Consider the following 20,520-nt stretch of genomic DNA (forward strand, 5'->3'; position numbering starts at 1 on the left):
AATCATTTTTTTACTAAATTTAAGTAATTTTCAGCCTTTTCAAATACAATATCGGTGGCCTCCGTGGTGTAGTGGTCAAGACGCTTGACTCACACACGAAAGGTTCCGGGTTCGATTACCGGTGAGAACACAAAAATTAAAATGTGTATTTTCTCAAGCCTGGGTGTTCTGTGATGTAATTCACCACTGTAATTGGGCCTCCTGGCCTGTTGTGGTGCAAAAATAAATAAAATAAAATAAAATAAAAAACATAATGGTTAAATAAATATCCCATGAGCTTCCTTGAGATAGCACAGTATCTATGCTGTGTTTCTTTAGTTTTTAGTCATTGTTTTTGTATTTTTGGATACGTTTATTTGTGTAAATATATATTTTTGAATAATAAAAAAACAGAGGCATTGAGGGGACCCTGAGGGGTGAGAACGCCGTTTTGGCCTCTGTTCATACAACCTCCTCCCCCCTCCTTAATCTGCATAGAGTTTGTATTCTTTAGGAATATTTATAATAACTTTTCTATATGCGCAGATGACAGAGAGTCCCCCAGTACTCTATAACAGCTGCGGGTGGATGGTGGGTTAAAGGATCTCCCCTCAATGTCTCTTTCCATACTATTCAGCCTTTTTTTTTTGGTCTGCCTTCCAGAGTGGTATACAGAATCTTTTTTGGAGTACGGTTATCATTCATTCTGTGTTCATGGCCCAAACATTGTAATCTTCTTATTTTTATGAATTGTGCAATGTTGTGTTTGCTATACAGTGCCTCTAATTCACGATTAAGCCGTCTCTTCCACACCCCGTTCTGGTTGACAGCACTAAATACCTTTCCTGATATTTTTCTTTCAAATACTAAAACTATGTTTTTATTTCTTTTGATGATAACCCAGCATTCGGCGCCATATGCAATGACCAGTCTGAGGAGAATTTTGTAAATAATGGTCTTATGACAACAAAATTTAATTATTCCCCTGTGATAATTTTTCGTGCCAATATGAGGCATGGTTTTTAACGGTTTTGTTGTAAGTTGTAACTTGTAACAGCTTTTAATTACTCCCCCGGTGCTGGATGCGAGAAATAATAATTTTAATTAGAAAATTATAAAATATATCAATCTATATGTAGCATAATCAGTGTGTATAATCTGTGGTAAAACTGATATGTCGTGACAGAGTATAATTTGTGGTATAACCACAGCAGCGTTGCCATTACTACAGATTTTTCGGTATATCTACCGATTTTAGGGGTAATCTACCGATCTACCGAATTCTATTGAAATTCTACCGATTTCCATATATTTCTTCGATTTTTTTTCATAGAACAAAATTTTCCCTACAAATAAAACGAGTGCATGTTTTAATAATTTATTGTTTCTTTGCTTACTTAGGTTGCCATCTGTTGATTGTTAAAAAACTCCCTTTCTATTATATATAAGTACCGTAAAACGCTGCAACTTTTCCTACCGGCCACAACTTTTCCTGTTTCGTTACGATTACGATATTTCGCATTTGATTGGCTTTTTCTCACTTTTTACCATTTGGTAGTAATTTTTCATTGTCCTGGCAACACCTTTTTTATTTTTCATAACGCCAACTCCATTGTTGCGCTCTCAGTTGAGCGATGAATGTCGGCAGGAGGAGTCGTGAAATTTTGGTCTCCTAAAACTTTTAAAGTTCAAGAAAAACCAAAAGTGTTTTTGAAAAGTAAAACCGTCCCGGGGTAAGAAAATACTGTATATTTTTCGTATTGTTTGATACTTTTATCAAAAGTACACGATTTCATCAAAAAAACTTGCTAGGCAATGTTGTGCAGTGTTTTGAAAACACGATTTGTACTTTTTGCCTGGTTCTAGGGTTATCACTAGTAGTCAACGTGCTTTATCTTAAATTTGATTTTTTCATTTAATTTAATTTTTTTATTAAACGAAATTTGAATTTATTTCACTTTATATAATTTACCCGGATAAAGTTTTTTTCGTTTATTTCTAGTAATACAAATAAACTTTTAATTATGATTTAAATATGACACACTACTTATATACGTGTTCGAAACATAACTTAATTCAAAGTTTATCTCTATCGATGATCGTTATAATAAGTTTACAAAATATCTCAAATCTATTGATAAAACGATATTTCGAGGACAAATTGAATACTAAAAATTATGGAAATCTTAATTCTATTGCAGTTATGTGAAAAATGGCAAACAATCAACAGCGAAGAAGGCGTAGAGTAGGAGCTCGTAGTTATTCTGATTACTCGAAGGAAATGCTGGAAGTTACTGTAGATCTCGTTCGAAGAAAAATTATTTCATCATACGAAGCAGAAAAGCAGTTTGGGATCCCACGTCGGACAATTAGCAACAAAGTCAAAAGCGTACATAATAAACCATTTGGTCGACCTACAGAGTTTTCAACTGAGGAAGAAGCTCACATAGCGGACGTGGTGAATATTTCAGCAGAATTTGGTTGTCCTCTTTCTCTTTTAGATTTGCGTATTGTAGTTTACAACTACCTTTTAAAAAGTGGAAAATCTGCTCTTTTTAAAGGAAAAATGCCTGGTGAACGCTGGGCCCGTTTTTTCTTAAAACGACACAATTTTTCACAAAGGGCAACACAAAATATAAAACGAAGCCGTGCTGCAAAAACAGTAGAGGAAATGGACGAATACTACAGAAATTTGAAAATTTCTCTTAAAGATGTTCCCACCAGTAATATTCTCAATTTTGATGAGACAAATTTAAGTGACGACCCCGGATCTAAAAAATGTATTTTCAAAAGAGGCACAAAACACCCAGAAAGGGTAATTAATGCAAGCAAAAGCTCAGTATCAATCATGTTCAGCGGAACTGCTGACGGAATTTGCCTACCACCTTATGTGGTTTACAAAGCAGATCATTTGTGGTCCAAGTGGTGTGAAAATGGTCCAAAAGATGCTAGGTATAATCGCACCAAATCTGGATGGTTCGATATGATTTGTTTTGATGATTGGTTCAAGACTATAGTTATGCCATGGGCAGACTCTCGTGACGGCGTAAAACTAATTATCGGCGATAACTTGGCATCTCACCTAAGTGTCGAGACAATTCAAATATGTCAAAGTCAAAACATTAGATTTACTTTTCTTCCAAAAAATGCTACACACCTTACTCAACCACTAGACATGGCATTTTTTGGACCAATGAAACGACATTGGCGTGAAATTTTAACAAATTATAAAGCTGCACACATCACTACAAGCACAATCAACAAATGTCATTTCCCGCAGCTACTGCAGGAGCTAATGTCAAAAATAAACATTACAAAAGAGATCAACATATGTAAAGGATTTGAAGGATCCGGAATATTTCCTTTCAATCCCTTAAGAGTGACATTAAAAATGCCAACACTACAAGAAGAAAATTTTCGTCAATTTGATGCTAGCCTTTTGGAGTTTTTACAGCAAAATAGACAATCACAACCAATAAAAACAGGCAAAAACAGCAAGCTTCCAGTCATACCTGGTAAATCTATTTCAACTGAACAAGCAGAAGAGCTAGCTAAAGCTAAAAAAATAAAGAAGGTTACGAAAATAAATACACAAAAAGAGAAAAAAGACTCAAGTTTACCAGGACCGTTGAAAATAACATATGTCAAGAAGAAGGAAATAAAGTGTCCTGAAACTAAAAGTCCTGACAGTCTTTGCAAGCTTTCCATAAGTGCCATAAACGTTTACATGCAGCCTTTGGCGACAGTTTCAAATAAATTCGTACATTGGCTGAGGAATTTAACAAAGAATTCAGAAATGAATACTCCGTTTTGGGTTGACACACCAGAATGCCTGGATTTGAAAATAGTTAATGTACCTAAAAATGACTCCCCGAGCAAGAATAAAAAACCGAAGATAATAATTACGTCTAATATAGTTTTAAAAGAAGCTTCCCCCAAAAAAAACGTTTTACGAGATATAAATACACAAATGACTAAACGAAAAAGAACTTCTCAAGGCCAATTATCCAAAATAAGAAAACAAAAGAAACATGTGTACAACAGCGACTCAAGCCCGGTGTCGGAAACTTCTTTTCATGCTGCAGACGACTCCGACTACGAAAATTTTGATACTTATATTGCGTCATATTTACAAGAACAAGAAGACTTTGAACAAGAAAGCATAATATCCCCTTTCGAACTGAGTGACATTAATGTTGACGTGAAAGATTGTCATGAATTTCAAGAAAACAGCTGGATAATAGCTAAATTCGCTGCGAAAAAGAGCACTAAGCACTTTGTAGGGAAGGTTTTATCAATAAATGAAAAAATTCCCACAGTGAAATTTACACGAAAAGTCAAAAATTCTAAGCGTGATAAGGGATCAGTCTTCATCTACCCTAGTATTGAAGATGTATGTGCTGTACAAGATTTAAAAGATGTTATTGCAGTATTACCTGATCCCCAAATTTCCCGACGAGGACATTTCATATTTCATTTAAATCTTAATAAGTATAACATCCAATAAGTAAAAATGGTATTACTTACCTAACTAATAAATCAGACGAATATTTTCACAATCGTCTTGGTCAATCTGTCGAAATATTTCCCTTATCGTATTTTGAGTAATTATTTTAATAATTTTGTATTTTGTTTGAGATTTTTTGAAAATATTTCTTTTCTTTTGGGTACCTAAAGATGTACCAAAATATTTGATTTTATAGTTTCCGTACCTAAAGTTAGTAATATAATAATGTTCCTATTCACAAATAGGATATTTTGTTATAACATGCTAATTTTATACTTAACGGTATTTTCAGCAAAATAAGACTATTATTAGCTTGTTTGGTTTTAAGCATATCTAGTTTTTTTAAATATATTCTTAGTGGTTTCTAAAAGTAAAAAGTAACGATGTTGGTTAAACAGTTAGCTATTTTTGTTTTTCGTTTTATTTTTTACGTATGTTTGTTTAGTGTCATAGCTTTTAATATTGTTCCTACTTTGTGTTGCTGAAATTTTAATTACCTGCCTAAAAAGTAACTTTAGGTTTGAGAGAGAAGACTACCTATTATTATAGATATAATAGACTGATATTAATACCTACTGTTACCAACTTTATTTAGATTTACTTCTGATTATTTGTTTAACTTAGGAAAAAATAGAAATAAAAGTGGAAAAAAATAATCTTTTTTTGGCACAACCCTACACTTACCGACATGTTTGTATGGGAAGTTTGTGGTACCTGCTACAACTTTCCCCATTAGCTGTGAATAAAAATCTATTTCCTTAATGGCAATAATTTGACTGCCGGGGTCAAGCACAGCGACTCTTGCATATGGAAAAAAAAATACTATAAAGAGAAACATTATATTTACTGAGGTATTCTTCGAGGCAAAGTTGCGCCTTTTGCACACAACTTTGCCTACGACTTTGAATGCATGTAATTAGGAAAACTTGCAAGATTTAAAAGGATTTGGAACTTATACGGCTAGGCATTAGGTCCGTCTTCCATCTAAAACGCATTAACAGCCATAATAATAAATAGGTTCAGAGATATCTACAAAAAAAGTCAAAATTGCGGCAAAGTTGCAGCGTTTTACGGTATATATAATGAATTATATATAAATGAAATAAATTGGTTAGTATTGGTGAATGGTTATTTCCGGCTATTTTCAAATATATAATATTGTGGTATGATAAATCGTAACCATAGAATTTCATGACATCATTGAAAAATTCAAAAATATCTTTGTTTATCTTATAAGGAGAAATGAAACGGGTTCACTTTTCATATAAAAATGATAGAAATGGTTTTTCTTCAGTAAAAAAAACTATCTATTTAAATTTAGTTAAATCATTGTTTTAAGCAATGTTTTCAGTACTTTAGCAGTTAACAATTTTTACATTTAAAGAACTTCAAAACATTAATTATTTATTGGTTTGGCAATTTTGTTTGACAACAAAGTTTGACGGATAATTGTAAAAATGACCAGAACATAGAGAGATAAAGAAGACCCATCAATTTCAGGGCCTCTATACTGCAAGACACTTCTACCTGCAAAAAAAACTATTTATTCTTAGTCATTACAATATACAATACTTCAATTTCCACAGAATGGGTATTTATATATACATCAATGAATATATTTTATGAAAATACATTCAACCGATGTACTTTTGTGCATAAAAAAATACGTACATAGATAACTTAGTGTGATTTCGATTATTTATTTGGCAACATACACTTAAATCAAAATATTTATGCCTTAAACCCTTTAAGAATTTGTATGGTTTCGCAAAATACAGTATTGTTGAAATAGATATTAAAATATCTATATAACTTCAAAGTAATAAAATAAGATTTACCTGTATTCTGGGCCAGTTTTGCAAGCCGGAATTAATAGATTTCGGTGATTTACATATTGCAGTCCTTTTGGTTTTCAATTGTTCATTTATCATGCGCTTTCGACTATTTAAAGCAATGGCCTTAGACGAAACGGCGCTTTAATTTTGAACAACAGTACAAAAAAAATGCTCCCCTCCCCCCCTCCTCAACCCCCGAATCTACCGAAATCTACCGATTTATTTTTCTGAATCTACCTATTTTCGCTTGATCCAGTCTGGCAACCCTGAATCACGGTATAATCTCTGGTGACAGACGTGACAGATGCGTGACAGTAATGCAAATAGAATTCGCTTTTCATTAAAACTTAAAACCAATATTTTTTATGTTATCTTAAATAAACTGAAGAAATGACACCATGTCGACTTTGTTCACGAATTAACGAGGTTAATGTCGATATTTTCGATGATTCTTTCAAAATACATGATTTGCAATTGAAAATCAATCAACTCTTTTCCTTCTGGGTAAGTTTTCTGTCATAAAGTAAAACCTCTAACTACCTATATCTTTACAAATTTCACTATGCTGAATGTTTCTTGCCTTCTAAAAGTTTCTTGCAAATTGCAGATTGATAAAAAAGATTCCTTCACATTAATATGTACAGAATGCATGTTTCGAGTTCTGGATTTCTACAGTTTTTCTGAGCGCGTTAAAGAAACTCAACTTATCTTATTACAAAGGAAATTCATTGACAAAGTTCCGACTGAAGATACAAAAGATGAAAATCAGGTAATTTTTAAAGTAAATTGATTGTCATATCATTCAATATTTGTGATTTGTGCTTTAAATATATGAAAACACAAATGCATCAGGGCAGAATATAAAATTTATCTCAATAGAAATTGAGAAAATAGTTCACTGGCTACAGGGACTAAGAACCATTAGTTTTAAATTATTTATATTTTATAATGATAGTTTTTACAATACTCCAGCAGATTTTTTCAATTAAAATCGTAAGAAATATATAAATAGAACGCTTTTAAAGTTCACCTGCCAAAAATTTCATTGCTAGTTATGCGGTATTGCAGTATCACCGACAATATGTATTTTAGGTACTTGTAATTTTGTAAGTTCTAGTAAGATTTAAAGTATTAAGTACTAGTTTACTTTTGAGCCTTGACAAAAGAACAGTAGTGTTCTGAAACCGGCCCGCATATTTATTTATTTATAAAGGTAATCATGAACAGAAAATATAAAAGTAAAGATAATGAAAACCACCAAACTGTGAAACCGGCTTGTCTTCAATTTATTTTAGTGTACAAACACAAATATGTATTTAAATTATTCAAATGAATTATTTTATGAAGCCATAAAAGTCACTTTGTATGCTATGCACTACTCAAAAAAGCTATTTATTTTAAATTTACAAATATGAATCCAAATTTTATGAAGTTTGGATAAATCATCAATAAAAAATACAATAGGTAAAAAAGAAATATTAATAAAATGTTCCTCCGAATATAATTGATGTTAAAATATTTCTTTGGGTACCCATTTTTTTTGTATGCGACTTTTATTGTCCTAAAAATATTTTATCTACTTAGGCAGGGGCCATGGCGCAGTTGGTTAAAAAGCTAACTGTAACTGGTGTTGCAGTTTCGATTACCACCAGTTGCTAGAAATAAATCCAAGCCGTATTATTTTCTCTGTTGGTCTGGGTGTTGAAGTGTATTTTTCATAACTTCCTCCCATATCATCTCTTTTCCACTTGCTGATAAGTCTCTTATTTTTACAAGTTATTTCTTAATCTTCTTCTTTTGCCGTTCCTATTGGAGGTTGACTACCATCATTCTGAAGCCATCACGATCCTGGGCCAGACTAATCAGCGCTGCTGCATCCGGCACACCGAACTGCTGCCTAAGATTTCTGAGCCATGCTCTTTTTCCTCCCAGAACCTGCTGCCCTCTATCTTTTCTTCCATAATAAGTTGGAGAAAAGCATACTTCTCATTGCGAAATATGTGACCAAAGTAGGCGGTTTTTCTTCTTTTGACAGTGGTCAGTAACTGCTTCTCTTTGTTAATAATGCTTAAAATTGCTTTATTGGAGACACAATCAGTCCATGAGATTTGAAGCATTCTTCTGCACAATCAAAGTTCGAAGACCTCAATTTTGTTAATCGTTGAGACTTTGAGAGTCCAACCCTCCACTCCATACAGAAACACTGGCAATACATAAGCTTTTATTGCTCTCCATTTTGTTCTAAGTCTCAGATCTCAGTTGCATAAGAGTTTCTACATTTTATAGAAAGTTGATCTCAAAATCTCAATTCTAATTTTTATTTTCGAATTCGTATTCCACGCGTTATTTAGCCAGCATCTTAAATATTTTAAACCAATAACCTGTTCTATCCCATTACTGTCTATAGTGAGACGGATGTTAATGCCTTTTCCGTTTGCTGGCCACCATAGCTTTGGATTTTAGAGCGTTCATTGTGAGTCTGAATTCCTTGCCTGCATTATTCACCTTGTTGACAAGTTGCTGTAGGTGTAGATGATCAGTATCAGTTATAACAGCAGTATCATCAGAGTATCTTATATTATTTTACACTTTGTCATTTTCCCATATAAACATCTTGCTTAACAAAATATTCATTAATGAAAAGTAAGAAAAACTGTAAAAAGTTCTAGATTTAGTCTTATCTCCGGAATACAGAAATATTTCTCAGTATATTTTTTATCAAATCATTGGGATGTTACACAGTTGCTAGAGTTGTAAATCAATTTTAGATGGTTGAATATTTTATATTATATATTTATAATAAAATCAATTGCCTCAATATGGTTCCACATCAGCAAGGTGATGGATGCTGTAATGCTGTTTGAAATGTTGGCAAGAAGTACAATTAATTGACATATAACATAATAAATAACAAATTGTAAACATGCTGCAAGTAATATGCATCATATTAATTTTTAGGAGGATAGTAAAAATGTTAATGAATTACAGCATGAAACAATTCTAGAAAAAGGAATACCAGACACTACAAAAACAGAGCTCATTGACAATAAAGAAATAAAGATCGAGCTTATTGATTCTGCATCAGCTGAAAACATCGAAGAACATCATGTGGATAGTGAAGATTTATTTTCCTTAGATTGTGTTGATGTTAATATTGATATACAAGATCAAAAGAGGGAAACAAATGAAACAGCATTGAAGGAATTACCTAAGCAACATATTGCTTTTCCAGCTGAGTTTGTAAGAAATGGGAAAATGATGATAAAAAGACCTAAATCAAATGAATTAATAAATAATTTTTACTCTTTAAACTGTCTGTTGTGCACAGATCATACAATATTTCACGATTATGAGATGGTATGAACCTTAACTAATTATTATTAAATTATACTATTTATTTTTCACATATGTATTTCAATATGGTATACACATATACAAAATTAATTAATGTTAACGGATATATATAAATATATACATATCTATAAAATTTATGTTTTAGTTGATGAAACATATCTCTAGTGTTCATAAAACTAAAGGATATATAACGTGTTGCAATATTCGTTTATTTAAACATAGATCAATTTATTTCCACATGGCAAAGCATCTACAACCATCAGCATTTGAGTAAGTAAATACTTGTTTTTGAAAATGGATGCAATGGATTTTTGTATTACTAAACCAGTTGAACGTTTCAAATATCAGCTCCTTACTTGTTCCAAAAATATATACATATTATAATTTCTTTTAACCTCTAAAGAAGTATGGTCGTACCAAGTACGTCTCAAATAATTTATGCATAAAGGAGTTTGGATATGCATTGTGCGGCGTCGCATGTAAAAAATCCTCAATTGAATTTATTCATAAAAAGTACATGGAAATGCCATCTATGAGCGAGTGGTGTTAATATTTCAAATAAAATGTAACAAAACTACAGCAGTTACCTTTTCACTCTAAAACTCTATCTCTTAGAGAGTAATAACTTCTAAGCTGTGAAAGTGAACTTTTTTGACAGATTGAAAACATATTGGAGTTGTTCACTTCTCACTTGAAAGCATTATTTTTATACATGGTCAACTGCGTTTACTTAAGATCAACTTAAACTAATTTAGCATTCTGTGCTACAATTTATAAAATACCATATCCACTAAAATATCATAACCACTCACCACTAGCTTAACCTAACACAACCACAAGTTCTATTCAAAGGAAAACCTAATATTTAATGACAGAAATACCTTTAAAAAATATTGTTTTAATCTTATTTATGTTTTTTAATTTTATTATTATTGCGCGATTAAAAAAAAACATTCGTTTTAAAATGGCAAAATTGTATGATTTCCTAATTTTGCGTTCGTTTTACCCGACTACAGCCTTAACGTTTCTTACTCTAATGGAGCAAGATGCTCGTGTTCAGAAAGGGAGTTTGTTTTACAATTACACACTTTTTCAAAATATTTATATGAAAATATTTACCAGGTATATTTAATTACAAAAATCATTTAATACAGCATAGAAAGTAGGATGGAGTGGGTTTTACATTATTCTTTAATTTTTATTTGAATCATTTTATATTTTCATTACTTTATATTTCTATAGGTACTTTGTGCTGCCCTAGTGTTGCATTTAGACACACTTAAATCAAAGAGAAATCTTTTTTTCTTAAACTTGGGAAAATAGTCCGTGTGTTTTATTAATTCATTACAATGTTACTCTTTTTTAATAAATGACTAATTTGCAGATGTCCAATATGCAAAAAGCAATTTTCACGGCCTCTTATATTAAAAATGCATATTGAAAACCATTTAAATATTCCTGAAAAATTATATAAATGTGAGAGGTGTGATAAAAGGTAATTTAAAAATACATTATGTTCAATAAAATACATAATGCACATATTCATTTCATAATGTTATATTAGTTTCTCAAGTATGCTATTGAATATTTTCTGTAAAATCACTAACAGTTTTTATGAACTTTTTTTTCAGATTTGTCCATGAAAAAAACTTAAAAAGACACAAAATTGTTTTTCACGTCCCAGAAGACGAAAAAAAAAAATGCAAGTGCAATGATTGTGGCAAAGAGTGAGTTATTTTTAATTTTGTATATTATACATAGTTTTTTTAATCGTGCATCAGTACCTAGGTAATGTTAATAAAATAATTGATTTAGTAAATATTCTTGTTAAATTATTCCAGACACAGAAACAAAAAAAAAATATGAATTCGGACTGGTATTAAAAAGAAACATTTGTGTTCTTATGATATACCCAAACATTTTTTATTTTGGGGGCATTTTCAACAAGTTGTAAATAACTCACTATCAGAAAATGGGAATCAAGTTGTGGTAGAGTCGGATGCAAACCTCAGATCTTAAGTCCATGACCCTAGCCACGGGATCACAATCGGATTCTAAATATTTATTTTTGTTAATTTAATGAAAATAAATAAAGATACATTAAAAAAATAGCAAAATATTATTTACAATATTTATTATTTTAAGTATCTCCCTCGTAAAATCATTTGAAACATTTTGTATTTTTTTAAACTGAATTCATTTTAAAGTCAAGTTTGAAAAGGATGTAAAAATTCCAATTGTGAAAAGGAAAAAGCATTTTTGAGAAGGGAATATGGAAGTCTGGGCATTTACAGGGCTTATGACCTGTCATTTGCTGGTTTAAGTAGCCACTTTACACACTGTGTAACATTCACAATTCTGCCTATGTTTGATTTAAATCTAAATATGTAAATCCTTAGGGAGGAAATCCAGCCAGTCTGCAAACATTTGACACTCAAAACATTGTTGAATTAACTAACTGGTAAAAGAAGAAGTATACAAATTGGAAAATTGTTTTCAGGCGTTGCCTAGTAGGTGAATTGGTTCAGCCGGATAAAACTCACCCACGTGATGAAGGTTTTAGCTCTTTTACTTAACAAAAGTCAACAGATGGAAGAGTTGAGGAAATGTGAATGTTACACAGTGTGTTATGTGGCCACTTAGTCTCACCCATCCGTAAACAAAGGAAAATAAACTAATAAATACACTTTATTTTTGCTTATTTTAATATTTTGTATGATTTATCACTCACAGTTTGGAATGGTCGATTTTATATTTATACATAATATGTATTATTTATTCAAAGGTATGTTTCAACATTGTTGCTGACAATGCACATTAAAAATGTACACCAATCTGTAAAAAGTTTCTTATGTGCAGTATGTGGAAAATCTTTTCTATGTAAATCGACATTAAATGCTCACATGTTCACCCACGATCTAACAGGAAAAAACACAGTTCGATGTAAACAATGTAATCGTGTGTAAGTATTCTTTTTATTTATATTATAAATGACATGTTTTTTAAGTCCACTGTTCTAGGGACACCAGCAACATACATATGAGGGTACTACTTGCAAACCTGGCAAAAACCATATTTCTTTATTTTGAGCCAATCACAAAAAACTGATACAATACTTAACTTCAACTTTTTTTTAAATTTAAATTTTTCATTATAATCAGTAAATATTTTATACATAAGCAGTGATGACATAAGCATGATTATGTTAAGAAACAGTAGTGAAATAATAAAATTGATTTTATACATTACCAACTTTGCAATACTCAAGTAGAGGTGGCCATGTATGCAACAAAGCTGATAGTTTAAAAGTCTAGTCTTACAAATTAAGCCGCATTTTTAACTGACAATGTAAAAGTTATGGTAAAAAAATGTATTCTGAATAAGTTTTAATTAATATGTGCTGCCGAAAAATTCATTTACATTTTAGAGGTCACAACTGACTAATTTCAGCAACTACGCGTTGCCCCCTTCAGGATTATATAATAACTAAACATACATATGTAAAAGAAGCAGTGAACAGTGGGTGTCGATAAGGACAGAGGAGAGGGTAATTGTGTTTATGGTGGGGGAGGGGGTAAGGGTAATTGTGTTAGACGTTAGGGTTACAGGGAAAATATTAAAAATAGGGCTTTGACTTGAGTTTAATTGATTATTTATAAAAAAATTGTTTGATGCCTTTTTTTTAAGAGGGCAACGTGTAGTTTCTAAAACTAGTCAGTTTGGACAGTAAAAAAGTGGTTCATAAAACAAAGTTATTTTATTTATACCTCTAAAATATAACAATGAACCACAAAGTTAGTGCTACAAACATCCAAAACAAAAAAAATATATAATTCATTTATAACTTGAAATCCCTATGAATTTTTATTTTTTCATATCATAGCATATATAATTAATGAATACAATAAACACAGCTTATAGTGACACAACCTACAAACTTGCCCTGTTTCACTAAAGAATCCTTGTTGAGTCAGGATATTATATGATATTGACTAATGACACTTAAAATTAATACACTTGATAGAGGGGAAGTCAAAAAATGACTTCACTGAAATTGAGTATTTAAAAAAAGCTTGGAGAGAAAAACAAGCACTCTGCTTGACTGTTATTTTTTAACGGTTTCACAAAACATTGTTTTTTGTGAAATGATAACGGTTACTGCTACTCTTATCAAATAACCAAAATTCCCATCTATTATGTTGACATAATTTGCTAGGTTCTATCTCTCAGAAGTGTTACATAATTTTTATTTTATTACAGTTTTAAACATGCTCAAACTCTGAAAAACCATCAAAAGAGACATTTGGGTAAAAAGTTTGACTGTTCTGATTGCTCATTTTCAACATACAATGAATCTTATTTGAACGAACATATAAAACATAAGCATACAAATGAGAAACCATACGTCTGTTCTTTCTGTAAAAAATCTTTTAAACGGAAGTCCAATCTAAATGTAAGTATATTCATTTACTTAATTATTTTACCAAGAATTGATTGGATTGGAACTGGATTTTTATAGTTTTATTTATGTGGAAACCTTATTTGACTTTATTTTATGTTTTTTTTAAAAATAATGTTTCATATATTTTTTTGTATTGCTGTCGTTTTTCTGAATAAAAAATAAAAATAATAAAAAAAGGCTTGACTTATTACCTCCATACGTTTAGATAAAATATTTAGCAGACACTTAAAAAAAATAGGATAATAAGGATGTGTATATTCATTAGTAAATTAAAATCTTGATAAAGAAGCTTGTGTAGTTTCAGTAATAAAATATAAATAATAAGTGGTTAAAAGTAATGTTGTCTTGTTTTAATTTCTATTATAATAATTAAAATGAAATGTGTAAATAAAACCTTATTTAATATTTTTAATTAATAGTTAAATGGAATTCTCAAAGTTGAAGCCAGCAAGTTCGCTGATATAAAAATGTTCAATTTGCAATAAAATGGATGTGTAATATGTAATGTGTCATTATTTTAATTTTGGAAAAAATTGTATTCAAAGTGGTTTTCCCTTTTTCAGTCTCATAAATTAGGTACATATAAGTAATGTTTCTTACTATGGTGATATTATTTCTAGGATCATTTACCACAACACACGGGTGAAATAAAGTATACTTGCAAATTTTGTCCTAGAACATTTTTATCATCCAGTAATGGCTATTCTCACCAAAAAAGAATGCATGCAGAGGAACACAAAAAACATTTAGAAAAACTGCAAAGTGAAAAAATTGTAAGTAGTTTTATCAATTTCATAATATTCAGGTTGTATTTGCTCTCATTTTAAGACAAACTATACAGTGTACTTTTATACTACTTTTTTTAAATTTACAAAATAGTAAAAAATGTCTTCATACATTGCCACTGGTATAGTTTTAAAATAATAAAAGAACAAAAAAAAATAATGGAGAAGAAATAAAATAAAAAATCATAATACTAATGCTAATATAAAGTTAAAACATAATATATAAATTATTTCAATCAATTTTGTACTAATATAAATATTATATAATTATTAATTAATTCATTTTTTATTATTATTATTATACGGCACAAGTGCCTTTTACAATACAACAATATAAAGAGTTAGTCAAATACAAAAATTAAAATCAATATTAAAACATGGGTATAAAAATAAAAATAACAAGAAAAAAATATATATACATGTATGGTGTATGTATGTCAGCATACAAAAGATATAGAAAAGTCGGTATATATGAATAAAAAATGAGTTAACACCAGATCGTTAGCATAAGTAGCTTTTGCAAATAATTCGTTAATCGTTACTATAGAACATCATTAAATATTTATAAAGAGATGATTTGAATTCACAGAGACTCTTTAAAAATGTCAATATGAGAGGTACATTCATTTCCTAGTCTGTGTATATGCGGTAAAGGTGAGTGACAAAGATAGTTGGTTTGAGAAGGGTGACAATAATATAGAGTATTATGTCTAGTTGTACGTGTTGGTATATTAATATTGATTAAAACCAGGAGTTCGCAACAATCGAATTCAGAATGATTAATTTTACATAAAAATATTAGGTCAGTTATTGTCCTGCGATCCTCCAAAGTAGGTATATTTAAAAAAAATAACAAAGATATGTAGTTAATTTGTTCTATAGGAATATGCAATTTGAAATTAATGAATCTTAAAAATGTTCTTTGGACTCTTTTAACATTATTTATGTAAATTTTGTAAAAAGAGGGACCATAGAGTAGAGTTGTACTCTAATTGGCTTCTAACCAAGGATATATACAAGAGTTTCATTATTTTGACTGATTCAAAATCCAAAGTTTTCATACTTTTAGAAGTAATGTGGTTGAGGTGGCTTTTGAATTCAAGTTTTTCGTCAAATATGACACCAAAATCTCGAATCTCTGTGACTTTTTCCAGTTAAATGTTGTTTATTGAATACGGAAATAAAATTGGAGATTTATTTCTACAAAAAGATAATAATTTACATTTACAGGGTGTTCTTTAAACCCTGTAACATCCGAAACCACAATGATCAGTAATGGCAAGAAGACATATTAGCATATTTAAAAAAACAAATGGTTGCTTACTTCTGCAGGGGAGAAGTGAAGGGAGCGCGGCGCAGTATCATATTCCCCCCCTCCCCCTCCTCGTTTCTCCCCTGCAGAAGTTTACATTTGCTTTTTTGGATATTTTATTTTTGAAAATTTTATTTGTTCTAAAAAAATATTTTAATGTGCCAATATGTCTTCTTGCTCATACTGATCATCGTGGTTTCGGATGTGACAGGGTTTAATGAACACCATATATATAAGAAAATTAAATCCAATAAGAAACACAATAATCTAAATATAATAATTTACATAATATGTTTTGTTTATTTCACAGAAAGATTGTGAAATCAAAGACATTGTTCAAGAAACCAGTACTAGTGATGCCTATGACGCAGCAAGAAAACTTTTGAATGAAATGTCAAACTCAAAACAAAATTTAAAATAATAAACAAAATATACTTGTCCGTATATTTATTCGAGATTCCTATTTAATGAATGAGGAAGTTAAATGCTACTAAAAATTGGATGAAAAAATGTTTCATAAACATTATGAAAATTAAAGCATTTACATAATTGTATTATGGATTTCTCTAAAATGCATTTTAAAAAAGTGTTAAAACCTTTACTAATTTAAACAACAAATCAAATTAAATCGCAAGCTTCCACATTATAAAGAATGTTATATTTTTAGCAGGAAATCAGAAAAATATTAAACCAAAGCGACATTAAGGTAATTCAAGGAAGTATTTGACTCATTTAAATTATACAGTACACTGGACTCTCGTTTTATGCATGGGATGCTTTCCACGCAATACCGTGTAAAAAAGTATATTCAATTATTAATGGTGGATAGGTTTCCTTGTATACAAATCAATTGAGGATATTAAAAAATAACACTAAACTATTGTTTTAATTTTATTTGTGCTTTGATTCAAATGACTAAAAAATCATAAGAATGATTATTTATTATGACTATAAAATGATTGCCCGAATACAATAAAATTATTGGTTTTTATTATTTTGTTATATTAGATTTTTTTGTTTTATTCAAAAATATTTGTGCATTACTAAATTTGAATGTGTTTTACTCTCATGATTATTCACGTTATTTACGCCACTCAGTAAAATATTAATATAGTATTATGAAAATAAGAATTTAATTGGTAACTAAACTTGTACAATATGTGCGAAGGTTTTTAGTCACTGTTATCAATATGTTTCTTTTGGGTGATACCGTGTGTGTTGGATTTGTTCCGACGTTTCGGCTACCATTGCAGGAGTCATCTTCAGGGTAAACAGAGTGTTTTGTAGAAAAAAGTATGTGTTTAAGTACTAGTAATTTGTAAATTGTAAAAAAATGGTATATATTTCATTATTTTATTTTACTATTCAAATCCCATGATTCTTTTAAATATGTCAGAAAGAATCGGGGAAGAAAACCGACAAAAGCATATTGGATTATTATTAAAATAATTCAGTTAAGGATTATTTCATTTTCGAAAATTAAAAAAATACATTTTTCATGGTAAACTATTAACATAATAGATTATTGTGTAGTTATGAGCATTGGATTTCTGGTATCCCCGGATGAATTTTTTCCCTTCATGCAGATCAAGTGGCATGGCATCACTATTCTAAACAGGAAATAACTGTGGATATTTTATTTTTCACATCTATCTTTCTCTAGGCTGCTGTTCCACACGGGTGAGACGGGAAGAATAATACAGGTATTTTATAGACACAAAACAGATAAAATATTGTGCGATTTAGTTTTCTCTGTAATATTAGTACTTTCTTGATATAGAATAGTTAGATTAATAAAAGTATTCTTTCCTAATAGGCTTTAGAGATTGGAAGTAAAAATAAAAAATAGGGCGGCCTCCGTGGTGTAGTGGTCAAGACGCTTGACTCACGCACGGAAGGTTCCGGGTTCGATTCCCGGTGAGAACACAAAAATTAAAATGTTATTTTTCTCAAGCCTGGGTGCTCTGTGATGTAATTCACCACTGTAATTAGGCCTCCTGGCCTGTTGTGGTGCAAAAAAAAAAAAAAATGTAAAATGTAAAAAAAAACCACTAACAACAGCATCGCATGCATGCATGCAATATTAGTCAAATTCATGAAATAATTCTGAAGGCTGTTTAAATGTGGACAATACAATATTGTTCTGTCCCAGGACTTAACTTGAATTGTCCAAGGACGTTGTTCTGAGACATTGTCACGAAGATAAACGAGCAGGCTATCTATTGTATCTATATACTCTAATAGGTAGCGCTGAAACTTTACTCCGCGTTAATTCAAATTAAAGTATTTTTCTTTTGTATCTTAATGCTTCTGTGATGAAAAGCAGCCAAAAAACTAAAAATAAAAAAAAACGATTCAAAATTTAAATTTTATTTAAAGCAAAAAGTACTGGCTTGAACATGATTTTTATACGACATTTGACTATTCCTAAGACGATGTGGATAACTTTTCATCCATCTCTATCTACTTTAGTAGTACATAGCCTCGATACATGCATTCAAGATGATAGGAAAAAATATAATATTTAATTTTCAAAGTGGCTACATTTTTTTCCATATCTCAAAGGTCACACAGTCTTACGCATGCGCTATAAGGTAATGGCATCAGTAATGGACTGCACCTTAGTTATGGACAAAAGTTTATTAAATCCTTTAAAATAAGAAATATTCAACATATTTTTATACTGGCAAAAATGAATCATAAACTATAGATATTTATCTATCAACCGGGATGCATATCGCGACAATCGGCTATTACGTTAAAAAATAGCTAGCATTTAAAGGCACCAATCGAACGGCGTTAGCGAAATTCATAATTTCTTGCAGAAATAATTAGTGAGGTGAGTAACTATTTTGTAATTAGTTGGTAGAAATTTTAGTAATTACTTATTGAAACATTAAATAATACGTTTTCTAGACATACCGTAGATACGAAATCAATCTAAATTCATACCTAGCTACTTGTATATTTTGTCAAATTTGAATGTTCATAACTGACTACCGATTTTCATCTTAGACCAGTGATGGACAAAATGTCCATAAATTGAGTCAAATAGTGTATCTGTGTTTTCATCGCAGTTACCTTCAATTTAAGTCTGTCGTGCCGTCTTTGTTGTACATTATGTTTGTGGTACTGATAAGTGTACGCAATTTAGTCATGGACATGGGTGTCCAATACTGGTTGTCCATAAGTGGATCTTAAATAAAGGTATATTTTGTGTTTTCTTTTCTAGCCATGGCACCCAAAAAAAGTTATACGCCAAAACAAATGGGGCGAGATGCAGTGAACAGGGGGGAAGCAGTAGGGGCAGCGGCGTTAAAATATGGTGTACCACGAATAACTCTTCTCACCGGCATTTGATGTCGAGTCAGTAAACCTCGTTTAACGATTAGAACTGCTGACAATCCTGAGAAAAATATTCTTTTTTTATCTTTTGAGGAGTCAGAACAACACAAGTCATCATTGAATACTGATTATTTAACTGACAAATCAATACCGGCAGCATCTAATGTAGAGTCAAATAAGTGTGAAATCGACGAGAGAAACTGATGAGCCAAAATATATTACGCCAGGAGCATTTACTATGGAATAAGAGCAGCTTGAGTCGACTAGAAGTACTGACGCAGTAAAGGACTTTACATCAACTGCATCTGGTATTTAATTACTAGGCCCTAAGCCTTTTCATTCCCATGGCCTTATATTCTAATCTAGACCTAGCACTTCCCGTACTAATCCAGCAACAAAATATTGTACACCTTTGTTAGGTATTACAGTGCCGTCGCCGTTTGAAAGAAATTGAGGATAATAAAAAAAAACAGAAGAAAGAAAGAAAAGCTACCATCGGCAGTTACAAGTAAATCATGGAAGCAGTATTAAGAAAAAAAAGATGAAGAAAAACGTAGATTACAAGAAAAAAAAGAAAATAAAACCAAGAAAGAGCAGAAAAAATAGTTTTGAAAGAGAAAATTGCCAAAGAAAAGAAAAATATGAATAAGAAAAAAATGAAAAAGTTACAACAATGTTCGTCTTCAGACAACACTGACTTGGAAATCGAATATGCCGAAAGTGGTGAAAGTGAGTGGAATGAACACAGTGACTCTATTGTAGAGAATAAGGGATGTGAAAAATATTTCACGAAAGGAAAAAAACGATTACCGAATGTTTCTTCTTATAAAGGACAAAAAAACAAAAGAAAAAAAACCCTTTCCCTAAATCTTGACTCTGAATCAGATCTAGAAAATGTACCTTTGAATGAATTTACGCCCTCCAGCAGTGAAGCTCTTGTA

At 30.8% G+C, this 20,520-nt stretch overlaps 1 protein-coding gene and 1 long non-coding RNA gene across 3 annotated transcripts; both read left to right on the top strand.

Annotated features, from left to right (window-relative positions):
• Nucleotides 1-1,605: 1,605 nt before the first annotated feature.
• LOC148280154 (uncharacterized) lies at nucleotides 1,606-3,549 on the top strand. The gene is made up of 2 exons (XR_015822685.1): nucleotides 1,606-1,712; nucleotides 2,181-3,549. It is a non-coding gene; the product is annotated as an uncharacterized LOC148280154 (long non-coding RNA).
• Nucleotides 3,550-6,570: 3,021 nt separating this feature from the next.
• Nucleotides 6,571-17,111, top strand: LOC148280155 (uncharacterized). 2 transcript variants are annotated; one of them, XM_088228839.1, is made up of 10 exons: nucleotides 6,571-6,825; nucleotides 6,929-7,090; nucleotides 9,310-9,678; nucleotides 9,821-9,945; nucleotides 11,060-11,170; nucleotides 11,307-11,402; nucleotides 12,461-12,637; nucleotides 13,936-14,128; nucleotides 14,758-14,910; nucleotides 16,545-17,111. In XM_088228839.1, the coding sequence occupies exons 1-10, from the start codon at nucleotides 6,712-6,714 to the stop codon at nucleotides 16,653-16,655; spliced, it is 1,611 nt and encodes a 536-aa protein (XP_088084965.1). In that variant the 5' UTR covers nucleotides 6,571-6,711; the 3' UTR covers nucleotides 16,656-17,111. The 2 variants fall into 2 exon arrangements, with proteins under 2 accessions (XP_088084965.1, XP_088084964.1); XM_088228838.1 differs by having other exon boundaries at nucleotides 6,590-6,825; nucleotides 9,280-9,678.
• The last annotated feature ends 3,409 nt before the right edge of the window (nucleotides 17,112-20,520 follow it).

Source organism: Micrasema longulum, unplaced genomic scaffold, assembly GCF_059751315.1.
Source record: "Micrasema longulum isolate JH-2025_06_02 unplaced genomic scaffold, ASM5975131v1 h1tg000611l, whole genome shotgun sequence".
Classification (NCBI taxonomy): Eukaryota; Metazoa; Arthropoda; class Insecta; order Trichoptera; family Brachycentridae; genus Micrasema; species Micrasema longulum.